General features: G+C 48.7%; 1 protein-coding gene across 4 annotated transcripts in view; it reads left to right on the top strand.

Annotated features, from left to right (window-relative positions):
• SPRED3 (sprouty related EVH1 domain containing 3) overlaps nucleotides 1–19,227 on the top strand; it is a 39,865-nt gene extending 20,638 nt beyond the window's left edge. For all 4 annotated transcript variants that reach the window (XM_083515929.1, XM_083515926.1, XM_083515928.1 and 1 more), the window contains exons 2-6: nucleotides 3,967–4,138; nucleotides 7,860–8,028; nucleotides 10,415–10,482; nucleotides 15,212–15,373; nucleotides 18,168–19,227. In XM_083515929.1, the coding sequence (XP_083372055.1) occupies nucleotides 3,971–4,138; nucleotides 7,860–8,028; nucleotides 10,415–10,482; nucleotides 15,212–15,373; nucleotides 18,168–18,881 (1,281 nt within the window). In that variant the 5' untranslated portion in view covers nucleotides 3,967–3,970 and the 3' untranslated portion in view covers nucleotides 18,882–19,227. The remainder of the gene's footprint in view (nucleotides 1–3,966; nucleotides 4,139–7,859; nucleotides 8,029–10,414; nucleotides 10,483–15,211; nucleotides 15,374–18,167) is intronic.
• The last annotated feature ends 3,726 nt before the right edge of the window (nucleotides 19,228–22,953 follow it).

Raw genomic sequence — 22,953 nt, 5'->3', positions numbered from 1 at the left:
ATATGTATCCATGTTTGTTAACTGAGGTGGCTAAACAATTTCTATTTTAAAAAAAACTTGGGCTGAGTTTTAGCACACATGAAAAACTGAAAACAAATCCTTATTTCCTGATGAATAGCTTTTGGACTATAATGTAACTTAAATAGAAAACTATATTTTGAAAGATTTTTTTCCTCCAAAAGCATTTTATGTATTTTAAAAATCCAATTTAAATTTTGAAAATCCTATTTTTTAAAAAAACTGATTTTTTAATTTAAAAAACCCTTTTATTTTTATCCACCCTGCCTTATTTCTGTAATTGCACGTTTTTAAAAGTTGCATTGCAATGTTGTGTTGCATGCAATGTTGTGTTGCAATGTTGCCACGTACGCTGGAACCTTAGAGTGAAGGGCAGGTAATAGATAGCATCCATCTTTCTCGGGAGACAGTGGAAGTGTGCACATTTGGGGGTGAAGTCAAACCATTGGAGAATTACAGCACCTGCTGTGGCTGTAGAGACCGATACAAGAGAGACATGTTTTGTGTCAGCTGGGGCAGAGGAAGGCGTCCGGTTGTGATGTTGCAGATGCACCTTGGCGTTCCTTCTCCCTGCCCTCCTCCTAGGAGCATAGCTATCAACTGTCCCTTATTTGGCGGGAAAGTCCCTTATCCCAGCGCCGTGTCCCGCTGCTGTCCCTTATTGATGATGTCCCTTCAATTTCCCGGGTTTCAAAGGAAGCAGCTCCTCTCCCTCCCTCCTTGCCGGCCAGGGAGGAGGGAGGCTCCAACTGTGTTGTTTGGCTGCGTTGCTCACCCAGTAAGAAGTCTAAGAACGACTGGGGGGTGGAGCTTCATGCCTTGTGCCAATCAAATCGGCCGCGTTGTCTGGGGACTCCCCTTTGCTCAGCGCTTCCCAGCAGAGAGGTGACGGTGGTTTTCCTTGCTGCATCCCCTTTGCTGGGTTGCTGCACTGTGGGAACTACCGCTTGAGGCTTCGTTTGGCTGCTGGCTGGGCTTTCTGCCTTTGGCTCGGAGGGGCTCAGAAGTTGAACATACCTGTGCCCCGAAAATCCCTTATTTTGGCTGCTGATCCCTTATTTTCAAGGCTGCTGGTCCCTTATTTTCAAATCTGTAAGTTGACAGCTATGCCTAGGAGTCCTTAAACAACAACAACAACAAATAGTAATAAATTGGTTTGTGTGTGTGTGAGAGAGAGAGAGAGCGGAGGACTGTTTTCTCCCATGCCACGCGATGTTTCTGGGGCCACTCGGGGGGGGGGGGGTTCAAGCCAGCTCCTCCCTGGTTGCTCTTCCTCTTTGCCCTCTCCCCCCTTTTTTTCTTTTTAAAAATGCTTTAGGTAATTAGAAGTTATTTGGAAGTATCAAATAGGCAGGCTTAGAATAAGAATGAATTGTAAAGCATTAAGGATTAGAATACTAGTAAAAGAGAAGAGGACAGTAAATTGAAGGAGTTAATTTTATTGGAAATATGATTTTGGCGAACTGTTACAAGGTGATTCAATGAAATTCAGTTAGGGGGGATTTGAGGAAGTCAGCTAATGATGAAAGTTAAATTAGGTCTTAGAAGTAATAAGTGTTTTTTCAAAAAATTCTTTAGTATTGTAATGTGTTTTCTTTTGTGTGTTTTGTATGTTGTTTCTGTTATAAATGTGGAAAATTAATTTTAAAAAATGGGGGGAAATGCTTTATTAATTTACCAATAAAAAAAAATCAACAGCAACAATCCATTATCAAAACAGGGGAAAAAAATAGGAAAATAAAAAAGCGAAAAAGATGAAAAAGAAAAAACACAAAAACCAAATATTTTTCCAACATACAAACTCATTTCACGACTACAAACTGTATTTTAAAGAATCTGTGCATAAGATTCCCGGGAAGAATTTACCTTCGTATTTATACTTTTTCCACATTCTTTCTGTTCCTCTATATCGGTTTGAATTCCTCGTTCGTTTTCTTTTGACTTCCCTCTACCTCTTCGCACTTTCTATGCTTCCCTTACTATTACGTAATCTGTATTGAATTATCGAACTGAACGAGCTTTCCCTTATATCTGTGAATTTAATCAAGGAGCAGCCAAGAGTGTTGTTGCTGGAACCATGTTTTGTTTTTGTTTTTTTATGTAAAATTGTAATTTATTTCCCTCCCAAGTACAGCGGTACACCTCGGGTTACATACGTTTCAGGTTACAGACTCCGCTAACCCAGAAATAGTGCCTCAGGTTAAGAACTTTGCTTCAGGATGAGAACAGAAATCATGCTCCAGCGGCGTGGCAGCAGCAGGAGGCCCCACTAGCTAAAGTGGTGCTTCGGGTTAAGAACAGTTTCAGGTCAAGAACAGACCTCCAGAACGAATTAAGTACTTAACCCGAGGTACCACTGTATCCAGAATAGCCCATCAATAAACAAATTAACAAAATGATGTTCATGTGGAAGTAAAGGATAAGGCGGTCCGATTACATCAAAGGAAACCTAGAATCCTATTAATGGGATAGTGCAAGTTAACAGCATGTTTCTGGCCATGTCAGAACCTTCATTTGGATTTTAAAAAAAGTTTTACTTAACAAGTTGGTGAAGTAAGAACTTTGGAAATATGCTGTCCAAAATGACACTCATGTATTTACAAACCGCAGGGAGAAAAGGAAAAGGAAAAAAAAGATTAAAAATAAAACCACAGAGAATTTATGAAAATATAGGTTTCCTATTTCTACCCCACAGGAGGGAACCATGTTTTGTCAGATACTGTATTTTTCGCTCTACAGTGGTGCCCCGCAAGACGAATGCCTCACAAGATTAAAACTCGCTAGACGAAAGAGTTTTCCGTTTTGGAGGTGCTTTGGGCTTGCTTCGCAAGACGACAATGTCTTGCGAGTTCCTGCTGGTTTTTTCCTCCTCCCCCCCTTTTTCTAAGCCGCTAAGCCGCTTATCAGCTGATCCGATCAGCAGATAAGCCGCTAAAAGCCTCTAAAAGCCGCTCATAGCGCTAAGCCGCTTATCAGCTGATCCGATCAGCAGATAAGCCGCTAAAAGCCTCTAAAAGCCGCTAATAGCGCTAATCCGCTAATCCTTCAATGGGCTTGCTTCGCAAGACGAAAAAAACCGCTAGACGAAGAGAATCACAGAACGGATTCTTTTCTTCTTGCGAGGCACCACTGTATTAGACTCACCAGAAGATTGGATGCACCTAGTTTTTATGGGAGGAAAACAAGAAATAAGAAGCCACCTGAGCTAAGACAGAGCGCTCCTCCCTCTTCACTCAGGAGGCTTTGCAGGGCTACCCCTGAAGCCAGGAGAGCAAGCGGAATCGGAGCGCACTGATCCCTTTTGCCCTCCTGGCTTCAGCGAAAGCAAGCCTACTGGCTTTCCTCCCGCAAGAGCCGCGCACTCTTTAAAGGGAGCGCGGCTCTTGGGGGCTTTTGTGGGAGGTGGGGGAAGGGACAGAGCCACACGCTGTGTCCTTTCCCCCACCTCCCGCAAAAGCCAGGGATAGCCACGCGAAGCCTCCGCAGGGCAGCGGGATGAAGGCTCCCCACTCCCCTGCGGAGACTTCATCCCGTGGCTAAGCCAGAAGCTAGAACAGCGAGCGGGATCCCGCTCGCTGTCCTGGCTTCTTCTTTAGCCGCAGGCAGCCTCTCCCAGGCAAGGGGAGCCTTCATCCCCTGCCCGGGAGAGGCTGTGCGTGGCTACGGCTCCCCCAAGAGCCGTGCTCCCTTTAAAGAGCGTGCGGAGTGTGTGTGCGGTTCTTGGGGGATCCTCGGGCTCTTTAAGGGGAGCACTGAGCAGAGCCTCCCGCCTGCACTTGCTCCATAAGACGCACACACATTTCCCCTTACTTTTTAGGAGGGGGAAACTGCGTCTTATAGAGCAAAAAAAACCGGTAGTTTTCCAAACGGTCCCGTTCTGGTTTAACCTTGTCTCCAGAGTGGTTTCTTCTGAATTCTGCTATCTCTTTGCCCTCCTTCCTTCCCCAGTTACATGGTTCGGGTGCGGGCTGTGGTGATGACCCGAGACGACTCAAGCGGGGGTTGGGTGCCCATGGGCGGCGGCGGCCTGAGCCACGTCACCATCTGCAAAGTCCGGCGCCCAGAGGAAGGGCGGCGTCGCCAGTACCTGATCAGCGGGGAGCGCCTGCGGGACCAAACGGTGAGATCGACAGGGGTTTTATTCGGGGAGAAGAGGGGGTTCGCGACGTGCAGCTGGCGGGAAGGGAAAGAGGAGGTTGCAAACCAGAAGAGCCCACAATTGAAATAAGCTCAGCTAAAGGGCTTGGGTGTAACTTCGACGCCTCCCTTTCCGTGGAGGCGCAGGTTGCAGCCACAGTGTTATGTACTGAGGATCCAAAATGCAGCAGTCTGATTGGTCCTAGAACAATAGGATCCAAAATGCAGCAGTCTGATTGGTCCTAGAACAATAGGATCCAAAATGCAGCAGTCTGATTGGTTCTAGAGCAATGCAGTAGTCTGATTGGTCCGCAGGAGCCACCCAATCCAGCTCTAGGTGAAAGTGAATCCGCAACCCGATTGGCCTACAGGAGAATCCTGGAATTAGCCAATCACGTGCAGCCCATTCTGTAAATAATGTATATAAAGCAGATATTGTGGGGGAACTTCCATTCCTCCTCACCACTATGAGCTGAATAAAGAGCATGAAATCCACTCTCGACTCAGAGTATATTTCACACAGCAAAGGTGGCATTTTTCCATCTCCACCGTATTAAGCAGTTGGTCCCTTACCTTTCTCGCCCTGATCTGGCCACAGTGATTCATGCGACAGTCACCTCCAGGCTTGATTACTGTAACTCGCTCTACGCAGGGCTGCCCTTGAAGCTGACCCAGAAACTCCAGCAGGTACACAATGCCGTGGCGAGGCTCCTTACGGGGTTCTTGCTGTGGGATCACATTCATCCAGTGCTTTACCAACTGCACTGGCTCCCGGTGGAGTACAGGATCAGGTTCAAGGTGCTGGTTTTAACCTTTAAAGCCCTAAGCGGCCTGGGACCCACGTACCTACGGGACCGCGTCTCCTGGTATGCCCCGCGGAGGACCTTAAGGTCCACAAATGACAACATTTTGGAGGTCCCAGGTCACAAGGCAGTTAGATTGGTCTCAACTAGGACCAGGGCCTTTTCAGTACTGGCCCCGACTTGGTGAAAAGCTCTGTCACAAGAGACCAGGGCCCTGCGGGACTTGACATCTTTCCGCAGGGCCTGCAAGACAGAGCTGTTCCACCTGGCCTTTGGTTTGGACTCAGTCTGACCCTTATGTTTCCCTCCCCTTATGGTCTTGATTTATCAGCCACTTTAAAATGAGGCTGCATTTTAAATTGCATTTTAACCTGTATTTTAAATTGCCCCCCCCCTTCCCCCTATTATGTTTTCACTGTGATTTTATTGGTGTTAGCTGGCCAGAGCCCAGCTCTGGCTGGGGCGGGCGGGGTATAAATAAAAATTATTATTATTATTATTATTAAGCATCAGGGGGAGAGCATTTGCAGATGGTTCAGGCAGCATTTCTCAGTAGAACCTGAAATCCTTGAGAGACGCTGGACAACACCGAGCTAGATGCAGGAACCGCCTGGCTTGCCCCACATCCAAACCATACATTTAAAGCGCCACAAGGCCGCTTCAAATAGGCATGGCTTCCTCCAAATAATCCTGGGAACTGTAATGGGTTAAGGGGCTGAGAGTTGCCAAGAGACCCCCTTATTCCCCTCCAGGAGCCACCGTTCCCAGAGTGGTTTAACTATCAATCCCTCTTCCCGGGGAACTCTGGGAATTTGCTGTGGGCATCTGTCTGCCTCAAAAGACAATGGAGTGCACTTCTGGGGTTGAAGTCAAACCAATGGAGAATCACAGCGCCTGCTGTGGCTGCAGAGACTGGCAGCCCCTAACTGCCGCCTCCTGCGTTGTTTTTGTCGCATTAGCAGCATGAAGTGCCGGGTTGCAAGCCTGGACAGTGTATATGGAAGTCCTGGGCTGCCCAGATGACAAGACTCACCTCTCAGCCTCATGGATGTGGTCCAAAGGAAAGCAGAGCAAGACGTTTGGCACCAGCTTGGCTGTTCGAATGATAATAATATTTTCAAGAAGGCTTATAAGGCACCATCCAACCATCGTAGGGACTCCGCTCCGAATTTGTGTAGGGTTTACTCCTTAGCCTTTTCTACTTCTGCAAGGCAGCAGAAGGTTAGGATCGGAGTTTTCCTTCTCCTAGATGGGCTCCCTTCCCAGGTTGATGAGCCCCACCTGCCCCTCACTTCCCTCTACAGCAGGGGTCAGCAAGGTTCATCTCGCCTGGGCCAGTTCACTCCCACGGAGATCCCTCCGTGGGCCGGATCGCGTCTGCGCAGACGCGATTTCCAGAGCCAGGGTCTGCGCAGGTGCGATTTCCGGAGTCGGGGTCTGCGCAGGTGCGATTTCCGGAGTCGCGGAAGCGAGTCCTCACTCCACGCTGCACCAGTTTAGCACAGCGCGCAGGGACTCGCCAGTTGGGCAGCTCAGTTTGGGGGCGGCTCAGGGGCCGTTTAAACGACCTCAATGGACTGCTTGTGGCCCATGGGCTGCACATTGCTGACCCCAGCTCTACAGCATATACGGTGGTGCCTCGCAAGATGAAAAGAATCCGTTCTGTGATTCTCTTCGTCTAGCGGTTTTTTCGTCTTGCGAAGCAAGCCCATTGACGGATTAGCGGATTAGCGCTATTAGCGACTTTTAGCGGCTTATCTGCTGATCGGATCAGCTGATAAGCGGCTTAGCGGCTTAGAAAAGGGGGGGGGAACCAGCAGGAACTCGCAAGACATTGTCGTCTTGCGAAGCAAGCCCATAGGAGATTCGTTTTGCGAAGCACCTCCAAAACGGAAAACTCTTTCGTCTAGCGAGTTTTCCGTCTTGCGAGGCATTCGTCTTGCGGGGCACCACTGTACAGAAACTTCCTTTTTGACTGTTGAGCCCAGTAGTGGTCTCGTCCACCTGTGGAACGCCCTCCCATCAGATGTCAAGGAAATAAACAACTATCGGACTTTTAGAAGACATCTGAAGGCAGCCCTGTTCAGGGAAGTTTTTGATGTTTGTTGTTTTATTGTGTTTTTAATATTCTGTTGGGAGCCACCCAGAGTGGATGGGAAAACCCAGCCAGATGGATGGGGTATAAATATATTAATTATTATTATTATTATCATTATCATCTGCCAGAGTCTGTCTTCGCATGCAGGGAAGTCCCTAACTCACTGAGGCTTTGAGACCCATTGGCTACCCTCCCCTGGTTTAGCCTCCCGGTTGAAGATGTTCCCAGGGTGTGACTGCTGTCGCATGTTGACAGCTTCTAGGAGCCACAGGTGAGAGCTGAGTGCAGGGTGGGGACCAAAGTACCCCAGAAGGAGCACAACGTGTGTCCCCCTCACAGGTACTATTCTTCCTCTAACGCCCCATACACCCCTCTGGAAATAGTAGCTCTGTGAAACCACCCCGCCCGCTGAAAGGGGCTGCACATAAGTCAAAGCCAAAGGCCTGGCAAAAACTAAATGCCTTTTTGTCCCCTAAAGATCTGGCACCAGGCGGGCCTTCCCAGGGAGAGCATTCCACAAGCGAGGTGCCACCACTGAAAAGGCCTGCTGTCGTGTCGCCGCCCTCAGAACCTCCAGCGGAAGTGGCACACAGAATAGGGCCTTCGATGGCAATTGTGGGTTGCGGGGTCCTGCTATCTTAGTTTGGAGAGGATCTTTTGCTTACAGGGTCACAGCCTCCCACTTCAAGGGGCAGGGCAGATGCAGATTTGGGGTGAATCCAGAGCCCTTTCTCCCCTCTCCCCCAGCCTTTGACCTCGGGTGGCGGCTGTTTCCCCTCAACCTCCTTCTTTCCCTACGGCAGACCATCTTGGAGTGTGCTCTGAAGAGGGACCTCGTCTACAACAAGGTGAACCCCATTTTCCACCACTGGAAAGTCGGAGACAACAAGTTTGGCCTCACTTTCCAGAGCCCTGCAGACGCCGTGGCCTTCGAGAGAGGGGTGCAAGCTGCCCTGGAGGAGATTGCTGAAGGTGAGGGGGCAGAATGGTGGGCAAGTGTCAGGGGCATCAGTGCTGCTTGCCAGGTTTCTCACACTATGCACTCACCCCATGTTTTTTAGTTACAGATAGGTAGCCGTGTTGGTCTGCCATAGTCAAAATAAAAAATTCCTTCCAGTAGCACCTTAAAGACCAACTAAGTTAGTTCTTGGTATGAGCTTTCGTGTGCATGCACACTTCAGATACACTGAAACAGAAGTTGCCAGATCCTTCTATATAGTGAGAAGGTGGGGAGGGGTATTACTCAGAAGGGTGGTGGGAATGGGTGATTGGCAGATAGCTGAGATGAGCCTGTTGACGACTCTTAACGACTGCAATAGGTTTTTTAACATCTGCATGAAGCGGCTGGGAGAGATCATCAGGGGGTTTGGGCTGGGTGTTCATCAATATGAGGATGGTACCCAGGTCTACCACTCTTTCTTCTTTTTAAATTTTTTTTATTAAAAATTTCAACGCAATAATTTTAACAAAAATACATCGTCCACATTGTCCCCCCCCCCCCGCAAACAAAAAACCCAACCTCCCATCTCCCCCCCACCGGACTCCTCTCAGCTCCTTTCTCTGGTTTCTCAACACATCTTTCTGTCTGCATGTTGTAAAATTGTAAAGATCCTCAAATTATCTATCTATATATTACAATAAAGAGTTTGTGAATGTTTATTCAAAACCGGCCAAAGAGTCCAGTTCATTTTGTTGCTTCTTCAAATGTTTCGTAAAAGGTTCCCATTCATCTTTAAAAATCACAGTTATCCCTGTCACGTAGTTTGTGTGTCAGTTTTGCCAATTCCGCATAGTCCATCAGTTTTTCTTGCCACAGTTCTTTTGTCGGGATTTCCTCATTCTTCCAGCCTTGTGCTATTAAAACTCTTGCCGCCCTTGTCGCGTACATAAAAATATTTTTAAATTTCTTTGCCAGGTCTTTTCCCACAATCCCTAATAAGAAAGCTTCAGGCTTTTTCACAAATGTTAAATGAAACATTTTTTTTAAACTCATTATATATCATTTCCCAAAACATTTTAATTTTGCTACAGTCCCACCACATATGATAAAAAGTCCCTTCTTTTTCCTTACATTTCCAACACAAATCTGAGCCAAGCTCTACCTCTCTTTCAAATCAGAACCAGTGAAGGCAGTGAATGTCCTGTGTGAGTGTCTGGAGGTGTGGGGGACTCCCTGGTCCTGAATGGGGCAACTGTGCCCCTGAAGGACCAGGTGTGCAGCCTGGGAGTCATTCTGGACTCACAGCTGTCCATGGAAGCACAGGCCAATTCTGTGTCCAGGGCAGCTGTTTATCAGCTCCATCTGGTATGCAGGATGAGACCCTACCTGCCCGCAGACTGTCTCGCCAGAGTGGTGCATGCTCTGGTTATCTCCCGCTTGGACTACTGCAATGCGCTCTACGTGGGGCTACCTTTGAAGGTGACCCGGAAACTGCAATTAATCCAGAATGCGGCAGCTAGACTGGTGACTGGGGGCGGCCGCCGAGACCACATAACACCGGTCCTGAGAGATCTGCATTGGCTCCCAGTACGTTTCTGAGCACAATTCAAAGTGTTGGTGCTGACCTTGAAAGCCCTAAACGGCCTCAAAGGCCCAGTATACCTGAAGGAGCATCTCCACCCCCCATCATTCAGCCTGGACACTGAGGTCCAAATCGATTTTTAATTTAAATCACTAGTTGGTAAGACTTGATTTAAATCCTTTTTTTTTTACAGAAAGATTCATTTTTGCGGGTATAATTTTAATATGTACAACCAGATGAAGGTTTCATTTTCAGAATAACAAAGTTTCAGAGTAGTTTTTACACTTTTATCAAATTACTGATTTGGCTATACGATTAGAAATACATAGACAAATAATTTTGAAATTATGGCGCGGTTTAATAAGTTAACTGTTTATATTTGGAAAACTTTTCTGCTGTACTTTTTGGGAAAGAGAAAAATAATCATTTCCTTAATAACAATTTATTTAACTAAAACAATAACATTGTAGCATATGTATCCATGTTTGTTAACTGAGGTGGTTAAACAATTTAAAAAACAAAAAAACTTAAGCACACCTGAAAAACCTAAAACAAACGATTATTTCCCGATGAATAGGCTTTGGGCTGTAATGTAACTTAAATAGAAAACCATCTTTAGAAAGATATTTTTTCCTACAAAAGCATTTTATTTTAAAAATCCAATTTAATTTTTTTTAAAATTGATTTTCTAAAAATCATTGATTTTTATCCATCCTGCTCTAGAGTGCATGGTTCTGTTTGCAGCCTAGCTGAAGCTTTGCTGTTTAAAATGGGTGTGTGTGTGTGTGGTTTTTTTTGGTGGCGTAACTTTTACCCCTCTGTTTTCATTCTCTCAGGTTCCCTCTCACCTTCCTCTACCTCCTCCTCCCAGGATGCCGCCGACGGGACAGACGAAGCTCTTGCCGTAAGCAGTTTCCTGACATTTCATGTGCGGCGCCTCTGAGTGTGTGCAGAGCGCCTTACTCCCTTTGCAGGAATTATACAATCACAGAATTGTCAAGTTGCAAGGGACCCTGAGGGTCATCTAGTCCAACCCCCTGCAATGCAAGGATCTTTTGCCCAACGTGGGGCTCGAACCCACAACCCTGAGATTAAGAGCCTCGTGCTCTACCAACCGAACGTATCATAGAATAGAATCATAGAATCATAGAGTTGGAAGAGACCACAAGGGCCATCGAGTCCAACCCCCTGCCAAGCAGGAAACACCATCAGAGCACTCCTAACATATGGTTGTCAAGCCTCTGCTTAAAGACCTCCAAAGGAGGAGACTCCACCACACTCCTTGGCAGCAAATTCCACTGTCAAACAGCTCTTACTGTCAGGAAGTTCTTCCTAATGTTTAGGTGGAATCTTCTTTCTTAGAGTTTGGATCCATTGCTCCGTGTCCGCTTCTCTGGAGCAGCAGAAAACAACCTTTCTCCCTCCTCTATGTGACATCTTTTTATATATTTGAACATGGCTATCATATCACCCCTTAACCTCCTCTTCTCCAGGCTAAACATGCCCAGCTCCCTTAGCCGTTCCTCATAAGGCATCGTTTCCAGGCCTTTGACCATTTTGGTTGCCCTCCTCTGGACACGTTCCAGTTTGTCAGTGTCCTTCTTGAACTGTGGTGCCCAGAACTGGACACAGTACTCCAGGTGAGGTCTGACCAGAGCAGAATACAGTGGCACTATGACTTCCCTTGATCTAGATGCTATACTCTTATTGATGCAGCCCAGAATTGCATTGGCTTTTTTAGCTGCCGCGTCACACTGTTGGCTCATGTCAAGTTTGTGGTCAACCAAGTATCCCAACAGCTCTTCCACCAAAAACACCAAAGGGTTGCATCCCAACGTTTGTCAGGCCCTTTGGAATTAACGGCAGCTCTAGCTTAGCTCCATTCGTTTCACTGGGTCTACTCTGTATCTAATTTAGTTGGGTGCAACCCAAAATCTGCACAAGGGAGTGCTTGCTGCACAAGATGGACCCGATCCTGCACAGCTCTTCTTATAATCTCATGAACATCCCAGGAAAACCCAGATTGCATGTTTTTGTTTGGCTTTCCAAAATAATAATAATAAATTTTATTTATACCCCGCCTTCCCCATGCAAGACCGGGCTCAGGGCGGCTAACACCAAATATAAAAACAATGGATTGAAATACAGCTTAAAAAACAAGATTAAAATACAACATTAAAGCATTAAAATGCAGCCTCATTTCAGTGGAAACTCAAACACTTTTTTGGGGGGATAAAAACGTCTGGCTAACTATCCAGACTGGTCCTACGTGGGCCAGAAAAAAGCCAGGGAAGTCCCTAAATAGGAGTTACATCACAGGAGGGGAAAGGAAAAAAGAAAGAGGGGGAGGGAATCAAATTGAATCAAGATTTTTTCCCTCATGATTACCAAGAAAGGGTTTGCAGGAGCATGTCTGTTTCCTGCTGAAAATTTGGAAAGCTGGGGTTTTTTTTGGGGGGGGGAGTGGGCTGACTCTAATGCCAGCTAGGCCAGATGGACAGAAAGTCATGAAACACATTGGGTGCGCTTGGACCGCTCACTCTCTCAGTCCAGCCCTACCTCACAGGGTTGTCGTGACGATAAAATGGGGAGGAAGAGAACCCACGTACCCCCACCTTGAGTTGTGTGCTGGTCCCAAGGGTTAACCATGCGGCAAGTCCAGTCCAAGGTAAAGGGTGCGGTATGGAGGTTGTTCATCAAAGCTGAAGTGGGGTCCAAGGCAGGGAGTCGGGTGAGGGCAGGAACAGGCTACCAACAATGTTGCTCCCGCAACCTGGGTCTGGGGCTGGCTGGCTTTTATCTGCCCCGAGGCATAGGGCGGCCCCGATCCTCTGGTGACTCGCCTCTCCTGGCCTGGAGGCGAGCACTCCTCCGGCGTGAACTCAGTTCCCTCCGCCTCTCTGCCCTGAGCCTCTGCAGCTCAGGAGAGGCTGGAGGGTTACCGGACCCAGAGGCAACCTCAGCTTCCTCTGACGGGGCTGAGAGTGGAGCACCTGCAGGCAATGGGTCCTCCATCACCTCAGGAGCCAGAGCAGACTCAGCTGGTGCCTGCACCTGAGGATCCAGCACAGGTGAGGACCCTTCAGGCTCATGCCCCAGTCCCGGCTCAGCTGGTTCTGGAGGCGGGGAATCCTGTGCAGGCTGGGATCCCTCAGGTTCAGCACCTGAGTCCGAATCCCAGGCCATCACACAGTGTAATGCAACGGATTAAAATAAATAACTGAAGTTTTGCACACCCTGCGTGCCTCTCGACGGGGACTGAGCTTTTGGACTTCAGAAACGGCCGTCTAACATGAGCCGCAGTTTGGCTGCAAGCCACCTCCAGGCCAGTAGGGGCACTGTGGGCCAGGCAACTGGGAGGAGAAGCCAATGTCTGGACAGCAAACTTTTTCAGCAGGGGGCCGGTCCACTGTCCCTCAGACCTTGTGGGGGGCCAGACTATATTTTGAAAGAGAAGAAAAAAACGAATTCCTATGCCCCACAATCAATCAATCATCAATCTTTATTACAGTCCAGAGACCCAACAAATCGTTACAAAGCAATACACAATTTATACAGCCTACCTCCAAGTTAAACAAGCATTTTGTTCAGAATATAGGGATCATTGGTTCTTGCAACCACCGATAAAAACTTTGCCACTGCTAATGTTCTAGCGTTTGTCCGGTCTTCCCATAGGAACCTGACATAGTGAGCCTCTGATTTTCCCGGGAAAGGTACCAGCAAGGATAATATCAGTTCAGTCCTGGCTTGCTCATATTTTGCACAGTGCAACAAAATATGTTTTATGGAATCGATGTCTTAAGCACACGAGCAAAGTCTGTCCTGGTAGGGAACTCCTCTCAACCTGCCATCCAACACTGCAGAAGGAAAGGCGTTTAGTCTGGCTTTGGTGAAAAGCCTTCAGTAGTTTGGTACTGTCAGGTTTTTAATGTAAGATGTTAATTTAAAGGCATGCCCATATTGTACTCCTGCTGCCAACGGACTACAGACTGCGTGTGATCGAGATCGCAAGTCACTGCGTGCATTATCCCATAATCTTTGCTTTAACATCTTTAGGGCACCTTCATAACCCAGGTAATACAGTTGGGGGGGTGAGAGACCAATAGAGGTGGCTTTTTTAGCCATGGTTTTCTGCCATTCGCTGACAAATTCCTCATTGGTCAGGTGTTGGTACAAACCCTTCCCTAGATCAACAATGAAATCCTGAGCCAATGTTTTAGGGCAGCCCACAACGCTTTAGATGAAATTGGGCATTCACCAGCTTCTAACAGAAGTATGGAGTTGGGGACACAGTTGGGTACCTGCAGCAGAGATTGTAGAAATTTTGCCTGAAAGCCATCTAGCTTTGGCAGGTCCTCATTATGCCAGACATTCGCAGCGTACAGGAGTTGGGAAATGGGTTTTGTGTTGAAAACCCTTAAGGGGTTGCCCCACAAATAACCCAGAGATGCATTTTAAATAAAAGGGCACATTCTGTTGGGATGCGTCCAAGGAAATGGGGGCAATTGGCAGGCCCCCAGCTGGCTCCAGCCCACCAGCCGGCAGATCTCCGGTCTTTGGTTCAGCATGTAACTGTGACTCAAGCTTCAGAAACCTTCAGAAACTGAGCATGCAAGCCAACAGAGAATAAAACTCTTCGCAACAGAAGGGCAGATCAGTGGCGTAGCGTGGGTTGTCAGCACCCGGGGCAAGGCAAGTAATTTGCACCCCCTAACCCGTGGATTTGCGCCCCCTAACCTGTGGATTTGCGCCCCCTAACCCTAACCCCCAGATGTTGCGCCCGGTGCGGCCGACCCCCCCTGCACCCCCCACGCTACGCCACTGGGGCAGATAGAGGCTGTCTAAAGCGTATTTACAGCGTATTCAGCATCAGGACAAAGGGGAAAACATGTCTTCTCCCCTTCATGTCCAAGCAAAAAGCATAAGCAAAAGCTATACACAAACGGAAGTTCCCAGCAAGCTGTGCCGGAATATTAACAGGCATGTGACACACAACAGCCTGTTCCTTTTAAGGTGGAACGGAATATCTTAACACATTCTTGTTGTTGTTTAGTCGTGTCCGACTCTTCGTGACCCCCTGGACCAGAGCACGCCAGGCACTCCTGTCTTCCACTGCCTCCCGCAGTTTGATCAAACTCATGCTGGTAGCTTCCAGAACACTGTCCAACCATCTCGTCCTCTGTCGTCCCCTTCTCCTTGTGCCCTCCATTTTTCCCAACATCAGGGTCTTTTCCAGGGAGTCTTCTCTTCTCATGAGGTGGCCAAAGTCTTGGAGCCTCAGCTTCAGGATCTGTCCTTCCAGTGAGCACTCAGGGCTGATTTCCTTCAGAATGGATAGGTTTGATCTTCTTGCAGTCTATGGGACTCTCAAGAGTCTCCTCCAGCACCAGAATTCAAAAGCATCAATTCTTCGGCATTCAGCAACTCTCCACTATGACCTGTTCATCTTGGGTGCCCTGCTCAGCATAGTTCATAGCTTCTCTGAGTTATTCAGGCCCCTTCGCCATGGACCGTTCGCGGGCTGGATTGAGAAGGCGATTGGGCTGGATCCGGCCCCCGGGTCTTAGTTCGCCTACCCATGGCCTGCACCACGGGCTACTGTGGGACTCCGCCGACTCTTTCTCTCTTTCTAGGTCCACACGGACAGCGAGTCCTCGTCAAACAGCCGCAAGGAAATGCTGCCCAAACCCATCACCATCGTCACCAGTGAGTCCTCCTCCAGCTGCTACTTGCGGTCCCCGGTCTCCGAAGAGTTCTCCTTCAGCACGGCGCAGGGAGCAACGTCTAGCGGGCCGGTACGTGTCTGGGGCTGTCTCTTGGGTTTCTGGGTTATCGAATGTGGTGATTTGAGGAGCCCTAGCTGCTGTGGGGAGTACTCTTCAAACTATTTATTTATGTAATTACAGTGGTACCTCGGGTTAAGAACTTAATTCGCTCTGGAAGTCTGTTCTTAACCTGAAACTGTTCTTAACCTGAAGCACCACTTTAGTTAATGGGGCCTCCTGCTGCCGCCACACTGCCACTGCACAATTTCTGTCCTCATCCTGAAGCGAAGTTCTTAATCTGAAGCACTATTTCTGGGTTAGTGGAGTCTGTAACCTGAAGCATCTGTAACCTGAAGCGCCTGTAACCTGAGGTACCGCTGTATTCATTCTTTCTTAGACCCTGTCCATCTAACTGGGCTGGCGTCTTCCAATGAAATTACAGGGAAAACAACCACCACCACCATTAAAACCTTTCCAATTCAAGGACAATCAAGAGAAACATTCAGACAATTCAGTGCAGTGAGGTATACAGTGGTACCTCGGGTTACATACGCTTCAGGTTACAGACTCCGCTAACCCAGAAATAGTACCTCAGGTGAAGAACTTTGCTTCAGGGTGAGAACAGAAATCGTGCTCTGGCGGCACGGAGCAACAGGAGGCCCCATTAGCTAAAGTGGTGCTTCAGGTTAAGAACAGTTTCAGGTTAAGAACGGACCTCTGGAACGAATCAAGTAGTTAATAATAAATAATAAATTTTATTTATATCCCGCCCACCCAAGCCGAAGCCAGGCTCAGGGCGACTAACAACAACCCGAGGTACCACTGTAGAATAGTATCAAAACGATTTTTTAAATTGCAGAATACGCATAGATATTCCCAGAGCGTTCCACAGTTCTGCACGGCATGTTGTCGTGAGCAGGGCTTTTCAACTCTGACAGATATGAAAGGTCGGAGAAGAGAAAGGCTTCTCTGTGCTGACAAGGAGATGAGTCTTTTTACCTCGAGTTAGAACTAAGATGTAGTGGTTGGGAGTTACTCGTGCGTAATCCTGCTCCGTTTGAGCATCGGATTGCCTGGTTAAACCCTCCGGACTGCGCAGCCCATCTCAGCGTGGCTGCCCTTAGTCACTCGTAGAATCTGACTGTGGGCGTTTCTTAAAGCGTTGCCAACATAAGAGTTGTTTGACGCCCAATCGTCTCCGCCTCTCACTGCGCGGGAGTCTCCTGCGCAGGGTGGGCGTGGGCAGTGGGGTGCTTGGGCTCTCCTCGCTAACTTCCAATGAAGAGTCCTGGAGCCCCTGCACCTCCCTGTCCCGTTGCTCTCCTGGATCCCTGGTGTTACACTCATTCTCTTCCCCTTCTTCCCGGCTGAGTCTCCCTCTAGCGCTTGGACCTTCCCCTGCAGAATCAGAGACCCTCTCCTTCTCCCGTGCCTCTGATGGCAGTTCCCTGACATAAGATAAATGAGATTGCAAGCAAGCTCACACTTCTCATTGAGTTTATATACATACTTAATGTACGTATGCAAGAGGCTTGTTTATAATTATGTTTGGGTATGATTCCTGTTCTTAGGTTGCCTGCACTGTTTTATATTTTCTGTATGTCCTGTGACCATATTATAAAGCAGTTGTGTTCTCTGTTACAAATCAAGCACTGCTAAGAGTGGCTTTCTTTTTTTAAAAAAAATAAATAAATCAACTTTTATTATACAGAAATATTAAAATACACACAATATAAAACATTACATTTCAGACATTACAAATTATAAATATACAAAAGAATATAGAGGAAAAAGAAAAAAGAAATAGAAGATGGCTTTATTTACAATTAAAAAAGAACCTACCGACGGTACCCGTTGTATTATTTTGAGATTAGTTTTTTTACAGTTTCCTGAAAATATTTTTCTCCGTTTTGATTCTAGTTTCCTCGGATAATACCTTATGTTACAAAACTCATTCAATATCTGCCATAAAGCTTTTGTTATCACCGTAACCTTTGAGATATTCTTTGATTACGATCCATTCTTTATTAACATCTTGTATCAAGTTTCCTTTCACTAACCCGGTTATCCTTGCTAACTGTAGGTATTCTACCAATTCGGTCTGCCATTCGATTTTGGAGGGGATGGTTTCGCTTTTCCAATTTTTTGCAGTAAGAATCCTGGCAGCAGTTGTGGCATCATTGAATAGTGGTCTAACCTTCTTCTTGATTTCCGTTGTCATGATCCCTAATAAGAAAGTCTTTTAGTGAATGGGAGCGTGAACATTTTTTGTTTAACTCATTATAAATGATGTCCCAGAATTCTTTAATCTTTTCGCACTCCCACCACATATGCAAGTATGTTCCAATTCCGTTTTTTGGCTTATTTTATGTTTCCCAATTCTTAATACAGTGGTACTTTGGGTTAAATACTTAATTCGTTCCGGAGGTCTGTACTTAACCTGAAACTGTTCTTAACCTGAAGCACCACTTTAGCTAATGGGGCCTCCTGCTGCTGCCGCGCCACTGGTGCATGATTTCTGTTCTCATCCTGAAGCAAAGTTCTTAACCTGAAGCACTATTTCTGGGTTAGCGGAGTCCGTAACCCGAAACGTATGTAACCTGAAGCGTATGTAACCCAAGGTACCACTATAAAAAAAAAATTGGTGGGGCACTCACAAATTTTGATCCTGAAAGTGTGGCCCGGAGGAAGACAGTTTGAGAGCCACATGCTTTTAGGGATTTTGCATTTTAAGTGCTATTGGCGGTAGCGCTTGCCTGGGTTTCTCCGCCCTGCTTCGGCTGTGCGATGACCACACCTGTGTCCTTTCTGCCCCCTTCTGCAGGTGCAGACCCAGACCTTGCAGCAGTTGATGCTCCCCGACGAAGAGGAGCTGGAGAGCATCACCCCTTGCAAAGAGCTCTGGGTAACCAAAGGCTACGAAGACTACCGTCGGGCGGTGGTTCAGAAGCGGCAGATGGACCCGGACAAAATCGACATGTGCGTCCACTTCAAGAAGGGAGGCGGTGGCGGCAAGTCTCCGCGGGAGAAAGAGTACTGCTTGCCCCCCGGGGCCGAAGGACGGCTCAAGGACCCCAAGGCCTCGCCGTCCTGCCACATCCACAGCGCCCCCTCGCCGCCGCGGCACAAGCCCCTGAAGGAGCAGCAGCAGCAGCAGGCGCCCCCCGGTGCGCCGGGCGTGGAGGAGGACACGGTGCCCTCCCGCTGCGTCTACTGCCGGGACGTCTTTAACCATGAGGAGAACGGGCGTGGGCAGTGCCAGGATGCCCCCGACCCCATCGGCCGCTGCGTCTACCAGTTCACCTGCATGTGGTGTGCGGAGAGCATGCTGTATCACTGCATGTCGGACTCCGAAGGAGAGTACTCGGACCCCTGCTCCTGCGACACCGGGCACCCGCACTTCTGCATCCGCTGGATGGCCCTCGTCACCCTCTCCCTCGTCGTCCCCTGCATGTGCTGCTACCTGCCCCTCCACGCCTGCCACACGTGCGGCGAGCACTGCGGCTGCTGCGGCGGCAGGCACAAGGCGGTGCGGTGAGGAAGCCCCCGGAGGGGTTCGGCGCAGGGCACAAGGGTTTTGGCCGCCAAGGCGGCAGGCAACTTGCCGAGAAAGCCGGAGGTTTACTTAACAGGGGCCTGCTCCTCCCCGATTCCCTCTCCTTTTCCCTGCTCTTCTTAGGACACTTTAGGGGGGAAAGGGGGTGTCTGCGTTGTGTCCCCAGGCTGGCTGGCGGAATCCCGCTTCGTTTGTGCCCTCTCTCTTTTTGGAAACCCTTTTTTCCCCGCAGCGTGTGGCGTGGTAAGGAGGGGAAATGGATGGCGACATCTCGCCCGCCCGGTGGTTGGGTGCTGTTCTGCGGAAGATAGCTGGTTTGGTGGGACCTCTCTCGGGTGTTTAAAAAAACCCACAACTCATGGGGACTTAAGAAAAGGAACTGCTTTAATGTGGAAGAAAGAAGTGAATGAAGACACTGTAAGAAAAGGGACTGGTGTCTGCCTGCTGACTCTCAGACTGCCCCCCATTTTCGTAGATGAGTGGTACCTGCAGCGTCTTTGAAATCGGCCCCGTGTTTGCAGAACTGCTACAGATTTTGAGGGGGGAAGAGGCAGGCCTAGGCAGTTTTGATTCCACCAAGCCAGAGGCAGCCCACCCCCTGCGTATTTGGAGTTGGGGGGGGCACTCCCAGCTGCTCAACAACAACACTCCCTGTACCCATTTTCATGTAGGGTTCCATAAACAGCGAGGCTGGATTCACCTTGGAGAGGGATGTGTTTTGAGGGCAGCTGAACTTTCGTCTACTTCTTCGCCACTGTCACCCCCAAAACCCACTCCCAATCACTTAGTATGAGCTAAACACACACACACACACAAAATCTATGTCCTTATAGGTTATTTTGACCTATGATGGTTAAGCTGGTTGAGGCTGATGGAAGCTGTCGTCCAAAAGATCTGAAAGGCTCTTCAGGTTAGCATAGGCTGGCCTATGGCATCTATATTCATAACAATAACAATTTATTATTTACAGTATATGCTGCCCATCTGACTGGTTTGCCCCAGCAACTCTGGGCGGCTTCCAACAAAATATTAAAAACGTAATAAAGCACCAGACATTAAAAGCTTCCCTAAACAGGGTTGCCTTCAGGTGTCTTCTAAAAGTCAGGTGTTTATTTCCTTGACATCTGACGGGAGGGCGTTCCAGAGGGCGGGTGCCACCACTGAGAAGGCCCTCTGCCTGGTTCCCTGCAACCTCACTTCTCCCAGAGAGGGAACTGCCAGAAAACCCTCGGAGCTGGACTTCAGTGTCCAGGCTGAGTGATGGGGTTGGAGACCCTCCTTCAGGTATACAGGGTCGAGGCCGTTTAGGGCTTTAAAGGTCAGCGCCGGCACTTCGAACTGTGCTCAGAAATGTCCTGGGAGATTTCTCTCCTGTGGGAGAGGTTTGCTTTGCTGGGCCCCAGCTTGCAGTGAAACTCTTTTTTTTCGGGGAGCAGATGTCAGAGGCAGCCCTCCTTTCCTGGCCCAGATCTCTTGTTTCTAAAGTAGCAGATGAAAAACCAGGACCCCATTTCCTGTCAGGCTCAGCCAGCGTGGCTAGGAATGATGGGAGATGTTCTCCAGAAACATCGGGAGGGCTCCGGCCTTTGCCCTTGCTCTAGGCAGCCTTGGCCAAACTTGCTGCCATTTGACTACAACTCCCATCACCCATGACCACTGGTCCTTCTAGCTAGGGATGATGGGAGTTGTAGTCAAATGGCAGCAAGTTTGACCGGCTCCCATCATCCATGACCACTGTTCCTTCTAGCTAGGGATGATGGGAGTTGTAGTCAAATGGCAGCAAGTTTGACTGGCTCCCATCATCCATGACCACTGGTCCTTCTAGCTAGGGATGATGGGAGTTGTAGTCAAATGGCAGCAAGTTTGACTGGCTCCCATCATCCATGAACACTGGTCCTTCTAGCTAGGGATGATGGGAGTTGTAGTCAAATGGCAGCAAGTTTGACCGGCTCCCATCATCCACGAACACTGTTCCTTCTAGCTAGGGATGATGGGAGTTGTAGTCCAGCAACAGCTGAAGCACCCACATTTGAGAAACACGGCTAGCGCGATTCTTCAAAACAACAGCTCACAACTGAGTCCCCAGCCTGGAGTTTGGTATGACACCCTGGCTTCCTGCTTCAGGCTGTGTCTGGCTTGGTGGGTCACGTCGGACGCCACAAAAGCAGTGCAGAGGGCTGAAGTCAGTGGGAGAGCACCTGTTCAGCAGGCAAAAGATCCCAGCTTCACTCCCTGGCACCGCCCAAGTATGAAGCCGTTCCCAAAACCCCAAGGAGCCACTGGTAGTCAGTGTAAAGTGCTAGAGAGTTTGATGGTCTGGTGATATAAGACAGCTTCACTGGAGCCTGTGGAAACTGGTAGGGCAGAAAGCAGGGAGCTCAACAGTAGGGGGCGCCAGAGCCAAAGACAGGCAGAGGCAGCTAACTCTAGTTTTGACCTCCCTGCTGTGTTCTACAAGGGCAACCCTGAGGCTGAGGAAGTGGTTTTAAGTGACAATTGTAGGCAGCTGGAGGGCAGGCCAATGTTGGGGGCAGTGCCCCACATTTGCCCTAACTGACCAGGCTCCAACAGGCAGTTACCTAGGGTCCCCCTAAGCTGTACCACTCAAGCCAGGGGACAAATGTAAAAGGTAAAGGGACCCCTGACCCTAATGGTCCAGTCGTGACAGACTCTGGGGTTGCAGCACTCATCTCGCTTTACTGGCCGAGGGAGCCAGTGTACAGCTTCCAGTTCATGTGGCCAGCAAGATTAAGCCGCTTCTGGTGAACCAGAGCAGCACACGAAAACGCCATTTACCTTCCCGCTGGAGCGGTACCTACTTATCTACTTGCACTTTGATGTGCTTTTGAACTGCTAGGTTGGCAGGAGAAGGGACCGAGCAACGGGAGCTCACCCCGTCGTGGGGATTCGAACCGCCGACCTTCTGATCGGCAAGTCCCAGACTCTGTGGTTTAACCCACAGCGCCACCTGCGTCCCTAATGAGCTATAGGCAAAACCCCAAGGAGGTGCAGCCATTTGCTGAAAGAGTGAGTGGGGCAACCCAGCCAGATGGGCGACGTATAAAAATTAAATTATGATTATCCTAAGCGTGGGCAGAGGTGGTAGCTCTGCTTTATGTTTATCCTGGCTGCCCTGGTTGCTGAGTGTTGACCCAGCCGAGCTGTCCTGGAGCTGCCAGCCTCAGTGTACGTAGTCTGGTTGGCACTTCCGGTATCCATACCAGATGGTAGCCAATGCCTAGCAGAGGGCTGTAGAGTTTGAAGGCAGGAGTAAAAAAAGGACTCCTGTACCTCCATCCACTGCCTTGGTTCTGAAAATGAGGGGTGTTTTCTCAGTGCTTTATCCATTCTCTCCCTTTCCCCAAAGTCACCAATCTTTCACTGTGCTCTCTGGGCTTTCAGTTCCAGTTTTACAGTGGTGCCCCGCAAGACGAATGCCTTGCAAGACGGAAAACTCGCTAGACGAAAGAGTTTTCCGTTTTGGAGGTGCTTCGCAAAACGAATCTCCTATGGGCTTGCTTCGCAAGACGACAATGTCTTGCGAGTTCCTGCTGGTTTTTTTTCCTCCCCCCCCCCTTTTTCTAAGCCGCTAAGCCGCTTATCAGCTGATCCGATCAGCAGATAAGCTGCTAAAAGCGCTAATCCGCTAATCCTTCAATGGGCTTGCTTCACAAGACGAAAAAACCGCTAGACGAAGAGAATCACAGAACGGATTCTTTTTGTCTTGCGAGGCACCACTGTACAAAGATACGGGGGACGGGACGGACATGGAGTCATGTGGACTAGATGCATGGAAACCAGCTGCCAGGACAGAGCTGATCAGGGCTTTTCAGATGTCCAAAGATCTCTCCATCTTTCTCCCTCCATCGCTCGGCTTTTCAGCGTCTCTGCCGAGCCACGCCACTGCCACCTCCTCCCAATCCTTGGAAAAATAAAAATCGATTGGCCCAAATTTCAAAACGGTAGGGATTATGCAAAATCACCCAGGGTATGCAATTGTCAACCATTTGCGTCATTTCTTTCAAGGGCGAAATGCGGGTTTCCTTCGTGCAAA

This window comes from Podarcis liolepis (assembly GCF_965112155.1).
Source record: "Podarcis liolepis genome assembly, chromosome: 7".
Lineage (NCBI taxonomy): Eukaryota > Metazoa > Chordata > Lepidosauria > Squamata > Lacertidae > Podarcis > Podarcis liolepis.
The sequence above is the reverse complement of the archived record's forward strand: the minus strand, read 5'-3'. Positions and strand labels throughout refer to the sequence as shown.